The 23,463-nt window shown below is 42.4% G+C and overlaps 1 protein-coding gene across 1 annotated transcript in view; it reads left to right on the top strand.

The window, feature by feature from the left end:
- Nucleotides 1-21,412: 21,412 nt before the first annotated feature.
- The window catches only part of fndc5a (fibronectin type III domain containing 5a), a 46,187-nt gene continuing 44,136 nt past the window's right edge, over nt 21,413-23,463 (top strand). Inside the window, exon 1 of the mRNA XM_085391932.1 lies at nt 21,413-21,899. Within this exon, the coding sequence (XP_085248058.1) occupies nt 21,842-21,899 (58 nt within the window). The 5' untranslated portion in view covers nt 21,413-21,841. The remainder of the gene's footprint in view (nt 21,900-23,463) is intronic.

The following is a 23,463-nucleotide window of genomic DNA, read 5'->3' as shown; positions in this document are numbered from 1 at the left end:
TAAGGCTACATCTTTCACCATCTTACAATGCTGTGATTGCAGCCATTCCCCAACTCTGTGTGAATGGTACTCATGACCACTGATCATTGATCAGTGGTTGTTGGTCAAAGGTCATGACATTTTGTGTATTAATGATCAAGAAACTGAAACTGAAACCACCAGTTACTGGGGAAAAATGTCAATTCCAATGCATTTGGTGAGTGATTGTAGGAGGTTGCTGTTGCTAGGCGAAAGTGGGTGCAAAAAAAACCAAATGACACTGCACCAGAAACCTCCTCGTCATAGTTTTGGTCACTGGTGGAATGAAATTATCTCCGATAGTTTGCATGAACAAACACATTTGCATGGATAAACACTTACTTGTCTGCAAGCATTCAACAACTGATCGCTACATGGAAAGTCGCACCTGGTTAGTTAGTGTTCCCTGCAAACTGCAGCCGACCACTCAAATCTGCTAGTGACCAAAATAATCACAAAGGTTTTTGATGTAGCACCCTATTTTGGGACTGACAGCAACCTCCAGCAACCACTCACCAACCAGTCAGGGATTACGCAGTTTTCCTCCAGTGACTATGGCGTACCAGTGGGTCGCTGACCAGTTTCTTGTGCTGCAGGACTGGGGCGTAGGTGACCTGACTGATCCAGTTGTAGGGCTGGAGAAGGAAGCATAAAAATATTCCCTGTTCCTTTAGTTGCTCACAGTAAGGATTTCATTGTCTAAGAAAGTAACAGAGAATTACTCAAACTGCAAAGCTAACACATTACATTACGTGACACACCCGAAACTGATTTTAAACAATTTTCCGATGGCAAAGGTACGAAGAACAACAGTGATTTTAGGAAAATTAAGATTGGCTGGTAAACTCTGATACTGGCAGAATGAAAGATTTGACACCATGACTAATGATTTTCTGATTGCCTATGAGTGAGTAGTCCTGAAAGTGTTTCCTGTTAATTAATATTAAAAGTAGGACATTATATTAGTCATTATGATAGATGGCAGCATGTTCTTGTCGACTAAAGAAGTTTGTGACAGACGTTTTAGGCAGATACTCATTTTACATTTGCAGAAAAAGAAAGACTGAACATCCTCAAAATCCTGGAATCAGCGAGATCTTACTGGTCTTTATTCAGAGATAATCCGTGATAATCTATATGCTTAGTAACCATGAGAGTGTGCTGTGGCTCAGACTGAAATTCACCTTGCTAATTTCTCTCACTTCTCAGTCACAGTGAGATTTAGATCTGTCGTTAAATTTTAAATCCCTGAACAGCTACACTGCAAACATTTCAAACTGGTTCAGCTTATGAGTTCCACCAATATTAGCGTCACATTCATTCTATTCTTTATCTGGGGAGAAACAACAATAAGATAGCTCTGTTTTTATATATGGGAAGTCTGCTGATATTAAGAGTAAAGTCAAGTTTCCGTTCATCACATTCATGGGACAGAAAAAAGTTAAAAGTTAAAGAAGTTTTTAAAATTGGTTAATTTGAAAGAGATTAATTTGATCCTGCACATGACAGTGATGGATCTGAATGACAAACTACACACACAAGATAGTGACATCCTAAAGCATAGCCCGATTTGTCTTATGTTTCACTTCAAATGGGACAATGTTTTACAAAATAAACATCATGGATGTACTAAATAAGATATAAAAAGTGTGTTTGAGACCATAAACTCAATAAAAATGTTACTGAGTGAGATATTAGTTTCATATATTATTTCCATATAATCTGACACCTTTTAAGAAGCACAGCATTCGCCCCTTCTGGCCATAAGATGCAGGCTTAAGGCACTTCCATATTTGCTTTACTTTACTGACTCATAGGATGTAACCAGATCTCTAGCTCTGCCTCCAAGTCTGAAGCCATGATTCTGAGCTGGAAAAAGGTGGAGTTCCAACTTCAAGTTGGGAACAAGTTGCTGCACCAAGAGTTTAAGTTTCAGTTTACTGGAGCGAGGTGGATTGTTGTACAGGTCTGTTATTGTGAAGAGAGCTGAACGTGAAAGCGAAGCTGTCGATTTATAGATCGATCTACGTGACTACCCTCACCTATAGACTCGAGCTCTGAGTAATAACTGAAGGGTGCCTGGACTCGCCCTCAGAGATGGGGTGAGGAGCTCAGTCATTCAGGAGGGATTCAGAGTAGAGCCACTACTCCTCCACGATGGGTGGATGGAGATCCTGTCACCTTGATCTGGGTCCCAACAAGGCGAGGCTACACTGGTGAGGCTCATTTGTGTACAAGGTGCCCCACTGCTGTGAAGAGACACTTTTTATCTCTAAAACAGGGCCGTAAACTCACAGCTTCTTTCTAAAGCAGATATGTGTTCAATGCAGTTTACAATATTTACTGTAAGAAAAGTACATTAAGAAACATTTTACTCTCATATATCTTAATTAAGGACTCCGTGGCACCTAAGTCTGCTGCTACACCTGGTACGAATCAAAGCCATATAATCAAAGATATCTTCCCAATTTGAGTTCAGTTGGATAAACAAGGTACATTTTTCTTATATATTTTCGTCTTCAATTCTGATTTGTACACGAATAGCTCATAGTACTACTACTACTACTGTGCAGCTGTGACCAATTCCAGTTCAATGAAGGATGAACAACAGGCTGTAAAAGAGAGTAGGTGTGTGAAAGTGACCTGTTACATCAGAGGATGGGCTGAGGGGGTGTTCGGAGGCAGAGAGCCTTTCGATTAGAGGCCAGCGTTCAACTCACACTTTGAAGAGAGCACCGGTGCTTTGCCCGCTGCAGCTCCCCAGTGGGATGGCTTCCTTCAGTATCCAAATGCTTCTCCCTCTCTCTGAACACAAAAGCACAAAGACAAACACATGCATGCTGGAGAAGGAAGCTGGAAAGAATGACTAAAATAGATGAGCAGTGTGAGGAAGGGAGAATAAAAGACAGAGGTGCTAATATTAAGAGACAAATTATGCTCAGTCGCTGTGAGGAAGCCATCCAAGATGTGTCATCGGACATGATTTTCATTTCAGCTTCAGCGTGCCTCAGCTCAGCTGTTCGGTTGATTTCACGCAGCTTTAAAGTCCTACTGTTGAAGCCATTGTCACAAATCTGAGTTTTCGCCATGTCCGCCTAAACTGCTCAGTGCTTACACAAGATTGGCCTTTTCTCTGCTTAGACAGCTGAGAAGAGATCAGCGCCGCAAAGGCTTGTAAGTCCGATTTGCTGTTCCGATGTGACAAAAACAAACAATCCAGCCAGCACATATATGTGCATTTGGCATGTGGCTCAGACCTCCAAGTGCACAGCCTCTTTCCTTAAAGAAAATCTCTCCCTGGAGATGAACATCGGTATTTAGTGGTCCATTTAATTGAGAGAGGTACTGAGTGACAGATGAAAAGGATGATGGGGATGCTGCTGCCATAGTACGGTAGGTTTTGTGGCTTTCCAGCACTGCGTAGATGCGCTCAATTTACAGAGCGGGCACAGCTGAAACACAGAGAGGAACGGCAAATGGATATTTAACGGCTGCTTTTCCAGATGCTTTTCTTTGTGGAGTGGGGTTTTTTTTTTTTCATCTGTGAGGATGTTAGCTTTCAGGGTTTCGAATCTCTGAAATGTCATCATGTAAAAACGCCACTTAAATTGCACACTGCAAGTCTGATGAGTGATGTTAAATCTATGTTGTGCATGAAAGTTTGTGTGGAGAACAGAAGCCAGGTAATGTCAGCGTTAGACATTCGTGTGTGTGTGTGTGTGTGTGGAGGTCAAATAATGCCACCAGTGAGTGTATTAATGTCCACCATGGGAAAGAGGATGAGGTGAAGTGAAAAGGCCGTCAGAGTGAAAAGGGCGACCGGCAGAACACAGCTGCAGCAGCATCCTCATGGTGTCTTACAGCAATAGGGCACAGAGAGCAGGACACACACACACACACACAAAGGGCGTTGCTTTAAGTTCCCAGCCAGCAGAGCAGCTCAGCAGGAAGACCAAGCATGATTTGGAAAGAGGCACTACATAATATAGCAGCCAATGTGCTGTTTCAGGAGGCAAATGAGTGCTGTGGTGTGTCAGTAATTGTGCTCCTCAAACCAGTGAGTCCGCCCCCACAAGCTCAGAGCGACTGAGCGCGGGGAGTGTGTTTCTCTTCTCCTGTTGCTATCATTTGTGTTTATTCCTCCCATGTGAGCCCCTCGGCACTGCTCTGCTAATCCTCGCCTTGTAATATGTGCACATGTGAAGGTGTGGGTGTTCACACACATGTAGGGCTGGAGGGAGCTTTAAAGGAAAATATTATTTCATTATAACTCAGCTCTTATGTTTGTAGTTTAAAGAATTAGCTATTTATCTACATTTTTAAAAATCTAAAGCTATTGCTGAGCCCAAAGCCCGTTTCAGATGGACTCAACCACTTCAGCTTTGTCTTTTGTTCAGGGATTTTATAACAGGGATCCTATTATGTTCATTTCCAACCCCATATTTTCATTCTTGGACTTGAGTAGAGCAGCTTTGCATGAATAACAGTTAATAAATCATCCTTATTTATCTTTTACTTAGCCTCAATGCAGCCCATGAGCTCATCCTCTGTCTAATAAACATTTTTATCTCTGTTTAGTTTTCATTGGTTATGTTTTTGAAGTTTGGACTCTTGTTTAGTTCGTATCAATCAAGTATTGTCTGAAAGAGTGGCTCTGCCTTGTGGGGTACCTCAGGGATCTGTCTTTGATCCGATTCTCCTTTTTTTTGCTTTACATACTCCCTGTAGGCCAAATTATTAAACACTACAATAATATTTCTTATCATCGCTATGCTGATGAAATTCTGCTATTATGTTCTTTCAAAGCCTCTTAGTTATAAATTGTCTTCAATGTCTTCAAATTGCCTCCAAGAAAAAAAGGCAACTAAAGCAACTTCCTCCAGTTAAATACTGATAAAACAGAAACTTTTATTATTGTTTCCAACCATAAGATCTCAGATTCTTAGGCTCTTCTGTTCAATCAAGGCTCAGAAATTTGGGCATAATATTTGACAGTTCAATGTCACTTGAGCATCAACTGTTGTTGTTTTTATCATCGAAGAAACATTTCAGAGTACTGAGGTCAAAGGCTGAGCCTGAGATGATGCTTATTCATTGCTTACTGTTTGGATAATTGTAATTGTCTTTTTCACTTTGGGTCACCATCAGACCGTACACACCAAGATTTTTAACTGGCACCAACAGAAAATCACGTCATTCCAGTTTGGGCCCCTCTTCACTGATTTCCAGTCAATTTTAGGTTCAACTTTAGAGACTTAGCTTTAAATCCTCTCCCACTGTCTTTATGCTGCGCAGACTCCACTGACTCTTTTAAAAAGCAACTGAAGACTTCTTTAAACAGTCAATCTTTGAATGAATTTGTTGTTTTATGATTTAATATTATTGTTTTACAATGTTCTTTCTGGTTTAATTGGGAAGCACTTTGTAGTTTTTATCTGTGAAAAGTGCTGTTTGTCAGCCAAACTCATCGATTCTTTATCTGTTCCACAGATAAAATTCAGCTGTTAGCCATATTTATAGATAACCATTTCAACTACAAACATCCCTTTTCTGTCATCTTTTGTTTATGTAATGTAATGGTGTCCGATTTTGATAAGGTTTTTGACTTTTATTTTGAAAGTACAATATTTTAAATATCCTCTCTCTGGTGTTTTCATCTTTTTAAGCAGGTTTGTCGAGTTGTTGTTGGGTTAGGACATCATTGTTGCACTGCAGTGCAGCGTGCAACAATTAAAATCTACACTATAGCTATTAGCAGTGGCTCATGGTCAAAGCAGCCATTCATTTTATGTGAATCCTTGAATCTCTCCCTCATCGTCTCCCACCATCTATGTTAATTGCACCTTCCTCCAGCTCTTCACCATGGCTACTGTGGAGCTATTTCTAGTTTCCCTTTCATTTTCTCTCTTAGTTTCTCAGCTTCACGTTATTGCTTTTGTTTGCTCCTTTTTATCAACAACTTCTTCACACTAATCTCTGCTCTCAAGGTGCACGAGTCCACAGGGCAAGTGGGTGAGGAGCAGGTTGCATTAAGAGCGACTGGGCAATCCGGTGTTAGTGTTGAAAATGAACGAATGGGCTGCTCTCTGTGCTTGTAGGGTCGTGCGCAGCTTACACCCTGTATAATTATTTCAACAAAGAAAAAATATACATGTATTATATATAGTCCTAAGAACTGAGGAAGAAAAAAACCTTCCCTTTTTGTGATTTCCTGTGTCTTTGGAGCTACCCAGACACATGAGATATCAATGAAAGGCCCAGGACAGCACTTAGTAGCTCGAATAACTCAAAAGATATAGAGGAGGCGTCAACTCACCAGGCAAATGCCCAGTATGTCAGATTACCAGTCAAGTCCTGACACCTAACATGTGTTGTCCCTTTTCTAATACTTATCCAGTGGCTTTAGTCAGCTGCTAACTACTCTAATGTGTTCTCCACACAGTTGTGAAATTTATTTTCTTTCTTTGAGTTTTTTTGTTTGTTTGTTTGTTTGTTTTTTAAATTAGTTGAGCTAATCTTTCCATGTATCCCCTGTCTGTTCCAAAGGTACCGCCTGAGGTGCCTTTACCCCTTGTTGGGAATCGCTGATGAGTACTGCAACATTGCACTGGTAAACTCTGTGCAACCCCAACAGGCCTGGCTGCAGCAAATCAAGTCAAACAAAGCAGAACTAATGTTACTGGTCCCAGAGTTGGAGTCACAGCAATGAAACAAGTAAATAAACTGACAACATCAGTGAAGACACAAAGCAACCCCACCACACATTTTTTTCATTATTCATGAGCTGTAAAAGAATAATAATAACAATAATTCTGTTTTAATTTCAGTTTCTTCTACAAAAAGCAGTCATCCAGTCTGCTTCATTTCATATTTTCCCTCCACACCCAACCTGCTGTGACTCTTTATCCCACAGTTTTAGTACTAGTGTAGGAGCAACTACGACTGTGCTGCTTGCTAATTTGTCCTCATAATTAATTTTTTTTAAAAACCACCATTACCATCATCTATTTAAGGAGGATAGCACTGATTTTAACTTTTCTATGTGTTTGGCCGAATTTAATTCAATTAACACACAATTTAAGCTTCTACCACACTAACATAATTTGAACGCACACCACATGGTTTCCTATCTTAGCATAGACTGCACTGATAAATTGCTCTTTTAATTAATTGTTTCTGTGTATGAAGTGCTTACAAGCTTCAACAGTTTCCTTTTAGAGCTGTTGGTTTATCTGTGCGCCAGTTTAGCCTGCTGATTTTATCTCATTTAGAATTCCAGTTAAGCTAACAAACATGTCTTTGGACTCTGGGAGGAAGACTTGAAGAGAACCCTCACAAGTACAAGGCTGCACATGCAGACACACAGAAAGGCCACAGCCAGACAGCAGATGTAAAGTCAGTACCTTCACATCTCCCTACTTGTGCACAATCTTTTCTTTTTCTCAGAAAGAAGGAGTAAATTAAAGATTTTTAATAAAATACAGTAAAACGACTTTCTTTGTGTCTTCATGCTGGTGGGTGTGCGTGAGCATGTCAGGCGAGAGTCTGTGACGTCAGGAGATGTGACAGCATCAGTGCCGTGGAGGACGCGGTGACCTCCCTCCTGTCACAAACCACCGAGACACTTTCATCACGTCTTCCTCTTTTTTGTATACACTCACAGTCTCGCTCACACACGCACACATCTTTTGATAAAAGACAGCCATGTCCGCCCAATTCTTCGTGACATGTCTGCACTGTCTAACAACCACTACCTTCATCACTCCTCCTGCTTTATTAATATTCATTAAACGGAGGAAGATGATGTCAGCCTTCCCCCCCCTGTTATTCTGCAGCCACAGTCGTTTTCCTGAGTGCTTTCTTGGAGCGGTGGAACTTCAATGACATTGCACATCAAGAGTCAGAGTGGCACAAACCAGATGCAGAAGCAGCTTAGTGGATTTCTCTCAATCAATCTCGCCCGTTTCATCTCAGATGATCTGCTCTCTCTCTCTGAGCTTTTAGAAGTGGTGGATTTTGATGCAGCTTTGATGAAGACTTTTGGGGTGATTGAATTTGCAAATGCCAATTTGTGTTTGAATGTTGGACCACAAGCAGGAGTGCTGGGTGTAAGCAGAACATGGTCTGGCTGACCAAGAAGCCCAGAAAATTAAAGGTTTTGTTCACTGAGGTAGGAACCAGCTTCCCACAGAGAATTATCTAAGCTGCCCTAATTTTCTCTGCTCAACTGATCATTAAGGCCAGCATCTATAACTTTAATTTGTGTACACGACAAAGTTTTACTTCTAAGAGTTATAAAAATCAAAATGTGCATTAAAAAAGGGGGACTCAAGCCACCTGACTGTGTTAAAGACAGTACTTTAACTCATCTGGACTTATGGTGCAGTTAAAATCAATACAAAGTTGAGCACACACCACCGCACAAAGAGAAATGGCTTACTATTCTTGTTTTTCATTCTAATGCACAACAGGCAAGTCATTTCCTTGACTTCACAAAGTAAACATTAACTCGTCCTCATTAAAGATTGCAGTCTTGATGAATAGGTACAGCACTGGAGTCGGAAAGCTTTATTCCAATGAGGCCTGTAACAGCTTCTCATAAAAAATAAAAAAAATTAAAAAACAGCTCGGCAGTTGTGCTCCGTGATGCAAAACGTGGCCAATTAAATTGACTTATCCACCAAGGAAAGAAATGCTCTCTCTGCACTGTAACTATCCCACCAAATCAAATCACTCAGCCCGGGCTAAACTAAGAGCAGGCATCTGTGACACTCATTTCAACACAAACAGCTTCCACTACACTTTTAACGTCCACTCACAGGGTTAGTTAAAGGCAGAAGTGCTGACCGCAGTGCTGAATGCAATGGCTCCCTCGTTCGCCGGTTGATTCATTGCAGTCGTTATTTGAGGGGAGCACATGATCGCCACCATGAACATCCCTGACCCACAGACCTGCTCTAAATCTCACTGTCTCGTATAGGCAAACACTTAAAGGCCGGGAGATGGTATCAGACAGCCGTTTAAAAAAGATTACAAAACAAAAAATGTAGATTGACTGGAGGGGAAAAGCAGAAGCAGTGCAGAAAACCATTAAACATGACGAAAGGGAATAAAGGAGAGAGCTGAGCTGCAGCAAAAGGCAGGGAGATAAGACATCGTTGTGGTCATGTGGAGAGACTGAATGTCTTTAACGAGCCTGTAATTCCTCAGTCAAACACACAGAAAGTAGAGGTAGAGACAGGAAGGAGACAGACAGGAAGGGAGGTTGTAATTGGATCCCTTACTCGACTTCTTTTATCAGCTCCACAGAGAGCTGGATATGCTCTCTGCTCTCCTTAAGAGATGACTGAGGTCTGCCTCCTACCTTCAGTCATTTTCAGGCTTTCACCTTGTTCAGCCGGCATCTCCCAGAGGAGCGAATCACACAGCAAGTGCATTTACACTTTCTGTATGAAATCTATGCGATAGGGAGTCTTCTTTCAACTATAGAATATTGCAAAAAAAAAGGTGATGCATGAGCCAATGCTTTTCTTTGATTTGGTATTTTCACTGTCAGCCTCGCAGAAAGCATCTTCTGGTTTCAGACCTGCTGCTCAGCTGGGGCTTTTCTCTGTGCACTTTGCATTTCCTCCCTGTACCAGTTTGGGTTTCTATTCCCCAGTTCGTTAACCCACCGAGGGGTAGTCAGTAGTCAGTAGTCTTAATTCAAATGTAAAAGACCTCAAATGCCCAAATTTGACATCTAAAAGATCTAAAGACAGTTCAGTCTGTAAAACACCTTTACACACACTTCTGAATGCATCGGCACATGGTTGTTGTTGTTTTTTCTATCATCTTTAGTATGATGTTCTCCCCTCTCATGACTACCCAGCACTGAGTGACTAAACAGACTCAACTGTACCCTGTCCTCTGGCCTCTGATACTTTTTTCCAATTTATTAATAATTAGTTGAGTTTGGAGCTACTCCCAGTCATTTCTGCACGACTGCATGCTGCTTTGCAACCCATTTCCCCTTTGAGCTCTGGGGGCCTTGTCTGCTAAACACAGTCATTTGTACTACAATCTTCTTTTGACTCTGTGGTCCTCACTGAACCATCTGTAAAACTGATTAACACTGTGGTTCCTAAAGCAGTGATTACCAATTATAACAGCAGTTTAAAAATCAGATGAAGGGGTGCTGGGGCTCATCTCAATGTGTTAAAGGATAAATACGGTTTGTTTGAATTTTCCATTCTTGGAATTATCCTTTATTATAGCCTCATGCACACATGTGGCACAAACCACAGCTGGACAGACCTGTTTCACTAGAATATGCTATGATGAGCTACACAATTGCAGATCAGTTAAAACAGATGCTAAAATGAATAGCGTGCACACAGTGGGAATGCCACAGGTCATTATACGCGCATATAATAAATTCAGCCACAGGACTTAATGACACAACCGGAAACAGAAGACAGACTGCACTGCTTCTACTTTTCTGTAAATCCGAAGCCAACGTGCATTCCCACAGCTCAACAAAGCATGTTGACTGATAAATTGGCTTTCAGTTAATAGACTCACTAAGCCAACAAACAAGTAATTTGCTTCAGGAGACACTTTATTTCTTTGCCCGTCAGATGTGGCTTTTCTTTCCTCGACCGTTGAAATTAATTTAGTTAAATTTTCGGTCACTTTAAAAGCTTCATCGGCTGCGTTCTACCATAAGAAGCTTTGAGTTGACAGTCAGCCGCTGTCAGTTCAGATTTACCTCGTTTTCAGACGGGAGCATGTCTTCACACAAAGCTACTGATGAACTGTGAATCTGCAGCAGCGTAATGGGATTATGAGCAGGAAGTCAATCAGCTACAGCTGCAGCCGCTCCACGTGGCAGCAGAACCGATGCATTCGTCTCCCCAGACAGCGCGTGCCAATCACCACTTTTCAAACTAAGACAAAAGAGGGGTCAGGAAAGGTAGAAGCTTTTTTTTAAGCCTATTCCATGTTGGAATTATTTCCCTCTTGGAGTTAAATCGTACCTTCCCCTGCTGTCACAGCTCAGTGTTTGTATCTCCTCTCCTTGGGCTAAAGTCCCAATCCTATCAGGCTGAAACAGGAACAAAGACTGCAGTCCCTCACTTCCTGCCCCCTCTTTCCCTGCTCCTCCTTGGGCTAAAGTCCCAATCCTATCAGGCTGAAACAGGAACAAAGACTGCAGTCCCTCACTTCCTGCCCCCTCTTTCCCTGCTCCCACCCCACACCAATCTCTAAAAAATCCCCTCCTGGTCCTGGTCTGCACCTCTGAGTGACCTGCCAGAGCTCATAATCCAAAATCATATTGAAAGACAGGAAAGTCACGGTAAGCTCCAGTGTCGTGTCAGAAAATATTGGTGCGTGTAAAATATTCATGGCGCGGTGTCCTGCAGTTGCTGTTTTATTCTGTGTTTAAGAAAAGAAATGCTAAATCAGGGTGTGGATTTTAGCAACTGTTTTGCCTTTTTTTAATAATCCTCCACGGCCGTAATGCTGGGTCAGATGGAGTTCTTACTTCATGACTTCCAGTGATAATCACTGAGTTTCATGCCTCAGCAATTTCAAATGTATGAATTGTCTCAAACATCCGTTGACTAATGCTCCTGGTGTGCAGAATACTCAGGATTGCACATTTAATATTAACTCAAAACTTAATGAATGGACAATTATAGAAGTAATGGATTAAAATAACTTGCTGACACCAAGACATCCAAGATTTTGTCAATCTCAGCCATTCGCTCCAGCTCCTCTTTCACGGTCTTGTTGGCATTCCAGGGTCGGATATCTGAAGCTGTAAAATTTCCTTCCAATCAAAAGTGTCTCAGGCGGAGACGTAAAACTAAAATCATTCAAATAGTTACATCATTGCATTTATTTTTATCTCTTTGTGTTGAAACTTTATCATTTTCTGTAAATAACATTTTAAATTGATAAATAATGATATTCTTTCTATATGTGTTAAATTGTAAGAACCCTGGGAGACGTTACATTGATGTTTACTGAGGAGTGGAAAGATTTTAAAGCTAATGATGATACTAAATTGTAGCAGAAATGATTATGCTTATCATTCATGAAATAATGGTATTTTTTTATTCTGGTTATTTATAGTTTTTTAAAACAACAACAACCAAAAAAAACCCAAAAAATTTAATAAATATCAGCTGAAGATGACAATGGCAGTTTTCAGTTTTATATTTTTCACCAACAGTCTTGTCTCCATATGTTTTCTTCAGTCACCGTGTGAAGTTCATGTGTATCAGTCTGGGTCTCACTGTGCGTATTAGTTACTTCCTGTTTTATTTTGATAGTCCCTTGTCTTAATTAGATTCTTTTCAGCTATGATCCCAAGTGTGTGCACTCTGCTCTAATATGGCAGATAAGGGAACCCTTGGTTAACCCACACTCTTCAAGTTTGGCAGAAGGTAATCAACATTTGTGGGATATACAAAATGTTAAGAGTTGCTTTTGACTCAGGTTTGATTCCAAACAGGCATGACTCTAACTTTAAATCATGGATAACTTATGGCCTTAAAACATTCCTCTCTCTTACTCATAGAAACATTGTGCTCAGCTTTGAGACCTTGCGAGACAAACACAACCTGATACAATACAACTTTCACAGATACCTATAGCTGAGATCATATATTGATCATGAGTGCAAATTGACTGACTACAGATGCTAAATCACATTTTTCCCACATCCTGAAAAATGCTCCAACCATGACCCCTGCTAAATCCATTTCCAAACTATACAAAGCTCTCTCTAGTGCCAGTGAGGATAACACTTTATATGTTAAAGATAAATGGGAAAGGGAATCTGGGATTGGTATTTCTGTGGGGGAGTGGGGAAATAGTTGGTCCACATCCAGCTCTATGAGCTGGAGAGAACATGGCTGGAAAAATATTATTAGATACTTCAAGACGCCATATCAGGAGAGATAAAAGGTGCTCATATGTCATGCTGGAGACAATGCGGCTCGACTCTTGTTAATCATTTCCATGTCTTTTGGGATCGTCCCAGGTTAAAAGATTTCTGGTCCAGGCCTTCTTAAGCGCAGTTTTTAACGCTCAAATACCTCCAGGTTTTAAGGTTCTATACATGGGTCTGGTCCCTTTTCTGGAACGTAGGAGTGAGATTAAGTTGGTTGTTACGGCCCTGGGCCAGCTGTGTACTTTTGTTGTGCTCTGTCTTTAAGACTCCACAGGTCCTTCCCGATTGGAGAGCTGGCGGCGGCTGATTGGTCCCTGATCATGTGGCTCTTTTCAAAATCCCTCACCAGCAGTTGTGCCGGGGCAGCCACTGACAGCAGCAGCAGACCTGACCCTGGTCTGCTGCTGTGACATTCGTGCTTGTGATTCTCGTGCCTTACCGAGCTTGTATATAGTGTGTAAATTAGTCTTCACTTGTAAATAGCAAATTGTAAATAGACACTGAGACAAAGGGGGTTATTTACTTTTTTTTCTACTTTTTTTTCCTCCATGACAGCAGCACAGGCAACCCCGAGTTCATGTTTATAGTTCCATATAATGTGTTCTACGTTTATGTAATGTGAGTCCCCTTCTGGAGAACATGTGAAGTTTGTAGAACTTTATTTATCAGGCAGTTCTCCATTAGAGGATAATATGCCGATCACTGTGTTTGTCATTTGCTCTCCTGGACTCTAAAAGCCTGGAAAGACTCTGTTTTCATGTCATTCATATGTTGATGGATTTTTCCTGTCCATTCCAAATAAAGATACAATTTTCTTTTAAAACGTTTACCCTGTCACAGGTATATGTCTTTATGGAAATAACCTTTTCCCCTGACATGCACAAGTATAATTTCAAAGAATATCTGAATAGAGTAGATTTTATACTTTATATATTGTCACCACAGCGACACTATCAACTAAACAAAATGTTGTGCTGTTTAGTGTTATCATTTTTTTGTTGGTTCATACTAATCCAACTTTTTTCTCACTCTCATAACTTTCTTCTGTACCACATGAAGTACTCTGTCCTTTTTGTTGATGTATTACATTGCTGCATTTTCTCAGATCTTTTCCGTTTTCTTGCTCACCTGCACAGATCATCTGTTTTTACAACTGTTTATTTTTTGCACATATTTCTTTATTGTCGCTGTTTTAGTTTCTGTACGTCTTCCTGTTATGACTTTTCTCTCTCAGAGTTATTCTCTCGTGGATCATTGTTGCCATACTCGTATGTTTTGTTTCAAGTTTACCCGGCCTCACTGGGTTAAACTATAGGCTCAAAATATACAACAACTCAACTCAGCATTTTAAGCAACATGGACACCTGTCCATGGATGGTTAACTGAAATAAAATTTGGAAGCCCTGGTGCTTTATTGTCTGGTGTCACCCTACCACACACCAGGTATCCTCCTCTGTCACACCCACTGTCTGCATAGCCTCCATCCCTACATCCATGAAACTTGTTCTCCACCCATTACAGATCCCAGTGTCATCTGCAGACATCATCATCCACAGAGACTCCAGCCTGACCTCATCTCTCAACCTGTCCATCAGGTGCTCAGAAATATCCCTGAAATAATCCCACCCTCACCCTGCCTCCCTTGCTGCTTTTGGAAAATCTCACAAGTAAGCCTGCAGTCTGAGGGCAAAGTCCATTACTGGGATATTATGGCACTGAACAGAGTCTCTAGATTACAAAAACTGCCACCTAACAGGTCCTCAGCTGACACCTTCATTAAATTGTCCCCATAAAACACCAGCCTGAAGAGTAAAGAGGCCCCTGCAGGGTAGTGGCCTTCAGGGCGGAGTTAGGGTGATGAACCTGCATGCTTGTTGGGTCACTGGTACTGATTTTGAAGTAAATAATGTTCCTCGAGCTTTGAGTGGTCGATAAAACAGGGAAAGTGCCATGTTGCAGTCCTTCGGCCCAATCATTACCCGCTGCATAATTAATGTGTCCGTTGGGACGAATCACTAAACCTCTTCACACGCTTTGCAGTTACCTTTGCAGTCACAAAGTTCTCACTAACTTCAGGAAAAAACACTGCTTTTAGTCCCAAGACCCCAACCGCCAGGAACCTTTGATAACTCTTGGTGAGTTTTATTCATGATTACAAACCATTTACTTCACCTGTGCCTGCTTTAAAGAGCCTCTTGCATCTGGATCTTCTATTCTATTCTTAATTATATATGTAGGTACAAAGTTTTGCTCTAATCTCTTTATCGCTTGAATCTTTGGGTCATTTGAAATACTTTACATCACTGTCAGTAAAGTCTAGCTAACTTGTTTGAGACCATTATTTTTATTCTTATATAAGCAGGAGACTCGCGTTAGGCACTGACCATCGTAAAATCAGCGTTGGGGGATGGGACACATCAAAGAGCTGGATAAGCTGTGCATAACCTCTATAACTTCATACCAGCGTTCCACTTCATGCCCCCTGCTCTCCATTTTGAAAAATGATTACAGAGACCAAGCAAATCCTTTCCCCCTGACCAAACACAAACACGCACACACAGATAAACAACGTCTCCCTCCACTGGGCTGAAGCTCACGGTAGCAAAGATGAACTACAATGTCCATAAAGACGTCAGATTTATTGCTGATTTTCTGCTTGATCTGCGTTTAATGTCGAAGACTGTAAGGTATCAGCGAGGCCAATTTCCAGGAGCAAATTACCCGCCTGGGCTGAGTCCTTTGTGTGTTTGCTGAGTGCTGAATATAAAGACTATTAATGGTTTGTTGGGCCAAGACTTTCAGAGATCCCTGGGAGTTCCCGGGGTTGTGGAAACTGTTGACAGTACAGTCAACGTGCTGCCTGGCCTTCAGATTCATTAAGTCAGTTTGCCTTAGCTGTGTGTGCGTTATGTGTGCTCCATTAAGCAGCACATTTTCTGTCATCAGCCAGAAAGTCATGTTTGTGTGCATTTCACATGCTTGCAGGCTTATATAACCATCCAGTATTATTACACAACGAAGTGCATCAAAGACATGACTCTGGACACCTGAGGCCTGGGGCCCGTTCTTCGTACCTCGCTAAGTAGGTTAGCTGGATTTGATTGTTGACGATTTCGCGTGATCTTGGATCGTTCGGTTCCCCGAAGCTCATCCGGGACTTGCTGTCATAGCAACAGGTTTACTTTATGTAAACAGGATTAGATCGCGGCCACGCAGGTATGTCCGCTTCATTTATACGAAAGCAACAGCGATATTCCACCACTGTTTCACCATAAATAAATAACATCAATGTAACTAAAGACAATGCAGCACTTGATCCTTTTATTGATGTCACACAGATACATACAGGTCATTTCCTAAAAAAGGGAAATGTACTATTAACATTCTATTACATGTATGTGATTATTACAGATGTAAGTCATATTTCAGAGTAGCAATTGTAAATTACTTCGTGTAATCAAGATGAGAGACCACGGCTATAAAAGCGAAGGTGGATTTGGGAAGCCTGTCGCAGCCATGTCCTGTCCGTATACGCGAGCCACCCATTGCGGAAGGTGCAAGATTGATAAGGAGAGTCCTCAGAATTCAGCGTATATTGCGGGACAGACAGGATCCTTTAGCTCAGCGCGACAGTGTGCTCATAGAGAGATATCGATTTTCCCGTGAGGGTATTATTCACTTAACCAACTTGTTGACGAGGGGGTGCAGGACCACCATCTGTCTTTTTTTGCTCTGCCCTTTTCTTGGTTGCTGTTATAAACAAACAGATTATTTCAGGGTCTCTTTCCAAGAGACTAAAAGCAATATAAGTGATAAATATTACCATTGTGTAGAATATTCTTATATTTCACTTTTACCTGTTCCCATGTTCTAGTGGGTCCTGTTGTGGCTCTAATGTGAAAGAGGATAAAATATAACATATTATAATATAATGTAATATAATATTGGATAATATAGTGTAATATAATAAATCTACCCTACCGCCTACTGGTGTTGGCCAGAGGGGCCGATGGCGCGATATGGCAGCCTGGCTTCTGTCAGTCTGCCCCAGGGCAGCTGTGGCTACAACCGTAGTTTGCCTCCACCAGTGTGTGAATGTGAGAGTGAATGAATAGTGGCATTGTAAAGCGCTTTGGGTGCCTTGAAAAGCGCTATATCAATCCACTCCATTATTATTGTTATTATTAAATTACTTACTAGTTTAATTTGTCAGCAACTTCCTGCCAGCCCTCGCTCCTTGCTTTTGCAGCCTTTGCAGTGTTCCCTTGCGTTCTGATTAAACTCTGAAACTCCTGAAATCCCTCACTCAAGAGTTCTTGCTCTGCTGCCGAAAAATACCGAGCCGAGCGCGCTCCGTCGACATTTTCGCCGACCAATCAAAGGGTTGCCGATCAATGTTTCTACTATCGATGCGTAGCCCCTTTTAGGACACCCAGTGATGTCACATTACTGCGTCCAGCTGTACTAATCGTCAACAGCAGGTGTGTTCGGAGAACCGGATTAGCGAGCTCACGGTTAGCGCGATGGTTTGATCTTGGATGTAGTGAGCGACGTACGAAGAACGGGCCCCTGTGCTACTACTGAGGTGTCCTATCATTATGGTATAAACAGGTGACCTGTTTTACAGTCTTAACCCTTAAAGTCTGAACCACCAAATAATTAGCAGAAAATTTACATTATTTGAAAATTTAGTTCTTATTGAACCTTCTGACGCCTTCTGGATCATTTTTGCTACAGTTGACTTTTTTTTCATTTTATTGTATTTATTTTGCAATTTATTGCTTTAAATTATATTGTGCAATTAATTGGGGTTTTCAGGGAGAAAAAGCAACAGTGATCATGTAGAAAAACATGCATCAAAGATGATGTTAAGGGATATATTAATGCTTACTGAACAATAAAACTGTTTTGGAAAAAAAAAAGGTTTGCAGCCAATGTGAGGGGGAAAACTCAGGGAATAGAGTTGTGGCTCATTTGGGAAAAAAACAAAGACTTCACATGCTTCCAACAATGACTGGCTGATCCATCAACAGGTGGTGGTTTTAAACCTGTTGACCTCCAACCTGGAACATTTGCGGTCATCTACCCCAGCAAGAAGTGATCCACCTCTGTAGTACTGAAAACCCGGGATTAAACCTGGAGTTACCTGGATAAGATAAAATCCTGTTTCACAGGACAGGCCTCAAGTGAAAGCCGGCAAACTTTACTCAAACTTCAGGTAAAGCAGAGTTCAGGCCAATTTTGCAAGTAGTGGCAAAAACCAAGATTCTCAACAGAGAGAGGCTCCACCCAGCAATTGGACACAGGTGGAGCAGATTAGGACAGAGCAGGTAATCAGACGGTGGGCTGGACCTGAAAAAGGACATGGGGTGAGTAAACACAAAGAACAAACAACTACACGCAAAAAAACAACTTAAATTGGGTTAGAAATCACTTTAACACAGAAACATCCCAGAAAACATTTCAGCACCAAGTAGCAGTCAGCTGAACCTTTGTTTGTTTGAAAAATTGTTTCAAAATAAAAGTCTGTCTTTGGCATCACCTGGATGACCTTGTTAGACTTGATGGACATGTACATCCATCCATAAGTGGTTCAGTTTTTGCCTTCGTAAAGCAGGAGGTAACGTTGTTGCTTTAGCTATGTTTGCTGGGCTATAATACTTTATAAATAGTACTGTGTCCAGGTGGAAAAATTCACCTGTCATCCAATTTGTGCTTCTGGGTCATAGTGTGTCTTCCTTTCTCCGAGTCCTCTTTCAGTCAGGACATGTCTGTGCCCTGAGGGATCCTTTCACGCTTCAGTTTGACCCCAATTCAGTGGCCTGAGCATGTCTCTGTAAACCCCAAACTTACAGCCAGTGGCCTTTTTGAATCTTACCAACTTTTTCACAATTAAAACAACTGAACACATGTAACTTTGGTGATATTTTATCTTCTAGAAATGAGAAGAACAAGCACAAAACCACCTGACCTGCTTTGTTTCCCCTCTGCTGCTGCTTGCCAAATAAACCATTTCAGGTCATGTGACATATTTGCCACAACAGTGTCTTAATCTGAGTGAGTCTGATGAAAAACTGTTAGAGCAAAATGTTGCTCTGTTAATTTTGATCGATCAGAAGCTGTCAGTGCAGAGTGGTTAATTTTCTGACCTCCAAATGGGAGGACTGGAGCATGTCCAAAACTGGTTCCGGAGGTTGTGAAAAGCTGAAGCCCATTTCTGTTTGCTGCCACCTTATATCTCTGCATTAGAGGAGAAATGACAGCTTTCATTACTGCTTACTTTAGCAGAATGATTGGTATGGGAGCATCCAGATATTGATGGCAACCATAATATATGAAAAAATAAAGTGTAATTAATTCGCAAGCAAAGAGAAAAAGTTCAAGATTATTTTTCTATGCATGCATAATGGGTAGGTTACTATTTTTAGCCCTGATAATAAATGGAAATGTGATATTGTGAGAGCCATGAAACAATTAGTTCCCAGTGATGTACCTTTGCCAGAAGATGGGAACATTCATTATGACCCACAGAAGTGCTTCAGGCTCATCCAGTTGGAGGAGGTCCCAGGTCAGATGCGGTTTAGGGATGTCACAGTGTCTCCCCAGAAGAGCTGAAGGAGGTGCTGAGGAGGAGGTGGTCAGAAATAAGTGACTAAGACCATAAACTCATTAGGAAAGTGTTTACAGAGGTCAGGGCTGAGGGTCATTTTCACTAAGATTTTTAGAGGACCAGAAGTCTTTTTGCTGTCACAGGTGTCCTTTAAAAAGAATGCGGCTTTAAAACGCCGGCTTCACTTTTAGGCCCAGAAGCTACATCGGTCTTTTACACCATCTATAGTTCTGCATAATTAATATTTTTACTCTGAATATTGTCACCAGCAACAATACTGAGGGAAAGTCTCCACCAGCTTCTGAGGGGAAAAAAATCTGACTTCTAAACCGCTAAATGAGAACATGCTGTGTTCACAAGCTGTTAGCTGCATCTGTCTGCAGTTAAAGTAGATTTATACCTTTTTTTTTTTCCTTAAAACGCCACTTTTGCATGAAAGCAATGCAAATGCAACACATTCAGACTGAAAAGGAAAAACATCAGGGTGTCAGGAGTGGTGCTCTGCATGGACCCACTACCAAGCTCTACATGGCACAATTAATACCACTTCTAATACTTATGCTGTTAGCAGAGTGTCATTGTTTTCTTCAGTTCCAAACATGACGGATGCATCTGTCGTAAGGCTGTCTTTCTTTTCTGTTTTTTTGTCTTGACCTGAGGATAATTTCTTGATGTGCATGGTCAAATCTGAAAGCTTGAAGGTGATGAGAGTTAACCAAAACCAAAAGCAGAGTCGCTGCTGACAGCCAAACAGGAGGAATGATTTGATTGATACTTGTGAGCTTTCATATATTAAAGAGCAGTTTTAGTAGCACGTTTAACGCAGTACTTCTACTTGCTCTGGAGTGTTTTCGGTGTATTTGAGAAATGTGAATACCTCTTCCACCACATGCTGTGCAGATACATTATGCTGGTGAGGATGGAGCCTATATTTCCCCTGTCTCCTTACAAACTCTCTTCCTCTCCCTCACTCACATATTAGATGGAGGGGGAGAGCAGTAGCCTACAGGAGTGAAGCATGCATAAAAAGCAGCACAATAACCCCTCCACCTCCACCACCACCAGCAGCAGTGTTGCTGTGAAGCACGTCAGAGGAAGCGGGCTATGAATCGAGGTGCACAGCGGGGTAAAGAAAACATTTCTTGGGGACACAGCTAGGGGACAGTGCCGGTCTCCTGACTCGGGACTGACACTCCCCTCCCCTCCACGCACGCAAACTAACATCCCGGAAAGCTTCAAGTCCACATCGCGCTGCAGGGGAAAACATCTGAGGTAATTATGCAGACTTTTTTCCACTTCTCTGCTCGCTTTGAAACAACGTGAGCCGAATACGGGAGGGAGTGGAGGCGGTGGCGGAGGTAATGGTGGTGAGGATGTCAACTCAGTGGTAAAGTCGAGAGGCACGTGTTTGTTTTTGAAGTGGTGGGGAAAGGATTCAAAGCGGCTCCGCTGAGACTTTGTCTTTGCAACTGTTTGCGTGGGCCAGTGGATGCATATTTAATCGATGAGTGGGCAGCAGTAATTCACAGTACAGGAGTGGGCAACTGAAGCTGTGGATGAGAGAGAGGAGAGGCTTTTGGTGACAAGTCGATCAGCTGTGCTCGCTCTCGGAGGCCTGGGAGAAGTCGGTCTTTAAAGCGTGGTGTTGCTGCTGGGCTCTGAGGCGTGGAGGGTGGGTTACTAGGGGTGGAAGAAGGCGGGTGTTTATTATTTTTAATGTCATAAGGAGGAGAAGCGGTGAGTGAGTGTTACAGAAAAACATCAAAGCTGAACTGTAGTTTTTGGACATTTCTTGACTTTTTCGCTGTTATTGTCGCAGCCGGGGGGTCCTTGGGGGGGTTTGCAGCCTCGCTCTCTCTCGCTGGAGTCAGTGTGGCGGGCAGGGACAGTCCAGGCGCTCATATACAAAGCCAGCACGTTTCACTGTGTCTGCAGCAGCTGAGCGGTGCTGAGCACCACCACCAGCAGCAGCAGAAGCAGATCTGAGAGGATTTGGGAGCACAGTTGGAGGATCGACGACGCATCGATGATGAAGCTCACCTGCTGTTTGCAGGTTGCTGGTCTGAGGTTGGAGGGTGCAGAGTGAGCGGAGGTGTTGCCGAAGCGCTGTCCGAGGTGCTGAAAAGCCCGCGGACAGAGCGCCTTTGTCGCCTTTCCAGTCGAGATGACACGCACGAACTGACGTGAATGCCAAGCAGCACAACGCGGCGGTTAACACGGCTCCCCTGGCCAGAGTGCATGGGACCGCGCGTCCTCTTGGCGTTAGAAACATGGAGAGAATTTTCCTGCTCGTCCTGAGCTGTCTCGGCGTCTCTCTGGTCACAGCGGGTAAGTTTACGATTGTGTGCAATTACAAAGATGTTCCGCGAATTTGAGCGCAGCAGCACCTTCCAGAGTGGCTTTTATCTCTATTTTCTTCCAACTAAACGAACCATGGAATAATTCCTCTATCGGCATCTGTGTGAGAGAAATGCTGCTGGTGCTGGGCTTCAGATTTAATTCAGTGTTGTTGGTGGTGGTGTTGCTATTGTGAGACGCTGCGTAGTCTGGTGTGTTTGTGGGGAAACGCTGTGTTTGTAAGACAATACATGCATTTCTGTGCGGTCGTCTAATTAAACATGCTACAGTTAGTGGTGGTGAGGGATCCACATCACCAGACACAGTGGGGCTAAACTGTGTGTGTGTGTGTGTGTGTGTGTGTGTGTGTGTGTGTGTGTGTGTGTGTGTGTGTGTGTGTGTGTGTGTGTGTGTGATTGATGTGATCCAAGCTGACCTTTGAATCTCATTTCAGGTCAGTACTATAAACTGCTGCATGTCCACACACAGGCAAACTATCCCAGTGTGAAAATTAGACATATGTAGGGACGTTTGTTGACTCCACTGCTCATTACAGACACTTCCCTCTAAGTCTGGCTGTAGTCGACAGCCACTGGCCACTATAAATACATGATTGGACTGCCAGGGCTGTGGAAGTATCCAGCTCACCCTGTGTGTGTGCACATCTCTAAAACAGGCTTTTTAGATTTCAAACTACACACACTTGACCGCTCTCTGTGATGAAGTGCCACACTACACTCCTGCCATCAAAGTGCACCTTTAGTTCACTCAGCACACTCCCACTCCATAGCCTTTCCACTCACGATACATCACTATCCTGCTCCTGTCTCTGCGCGCGCGCACACACACACACACACACACACACACACACCCTCAGTCGTGTGTGTTTTTGTCTCCTAAACTTCCAGAAATAGATGTACAGTAAAAGTCAGTTTAGGTCCCTGCAGGCACAGACTACACAAATGTGCCTCTTAGACCTCTGTATTGTCAACAATGTGCACATTTGTAGAGTTTCTTCTTTATTTCTTGGCAACTAAAACAAACCATTTCATGCTTGCAAACCCTCCCAAGTCTTTGGTGTCCGTGTGCCTGGTGGGCTTTTACAAGTGGGTTTCCTCCTGCAGTCCAAAGACAAGTATGTCAGGTTAGTTTGCTTGCTTAAACTGACCACAGGGGGGAATGCATGATGGTTAAAGCTGTGTGAGACAAGCAGGGATCAAAGATCGTGGCTCAAGAGTTGGCAGTTCGTCTTGTAACCGGAAGGTTGCCGATTCGAGCCCCGGCTCGGACAGTCTCGGTTGTTGTGTCCTTGGGCAAGACACTTCACCTACCGCCTACTGGTGTTGGCCAGAGGGGCCGATGGCGCGATATGGCAGCCTCGCTTCTGTCAGTCTGCCCCAGGGCAGCTGTGGCTACAACTGTAGCTGCCTCCACCAGTGTGTGAATGTGAGAGTGAATGAATAGTGGAATTGTAAAGCACTTTGAGGGCCCCGAAAAGCGCTATATAAATGCAATCCATTATTATTATTATTATTATTATTATTATTATTATAAA

The sequence above is a fragment of the Rhamphochromis longiceps genome, linkage group LG19 (genome assembly GCF_057381845.1).
Source record: "Rhamphochromis longiceps isolate RC_006_pf linkage group LG19, R_longiceps_female_GT1.1, whole genome shotgun sequence".
In the NCBI taxonomy this organism is placed as follows: domain Eukaryota; kingdom Metazoa; phylum Chordata; class Actinopteri; order Cichliformes; family Cichlidae; genus Rhamphochromis; species Rhamphochromis longiceps.
Note: the sequence above shows the minus strand (reverse complement) of the source record. Positions and strands in the feature narration are given on the sequence as shown.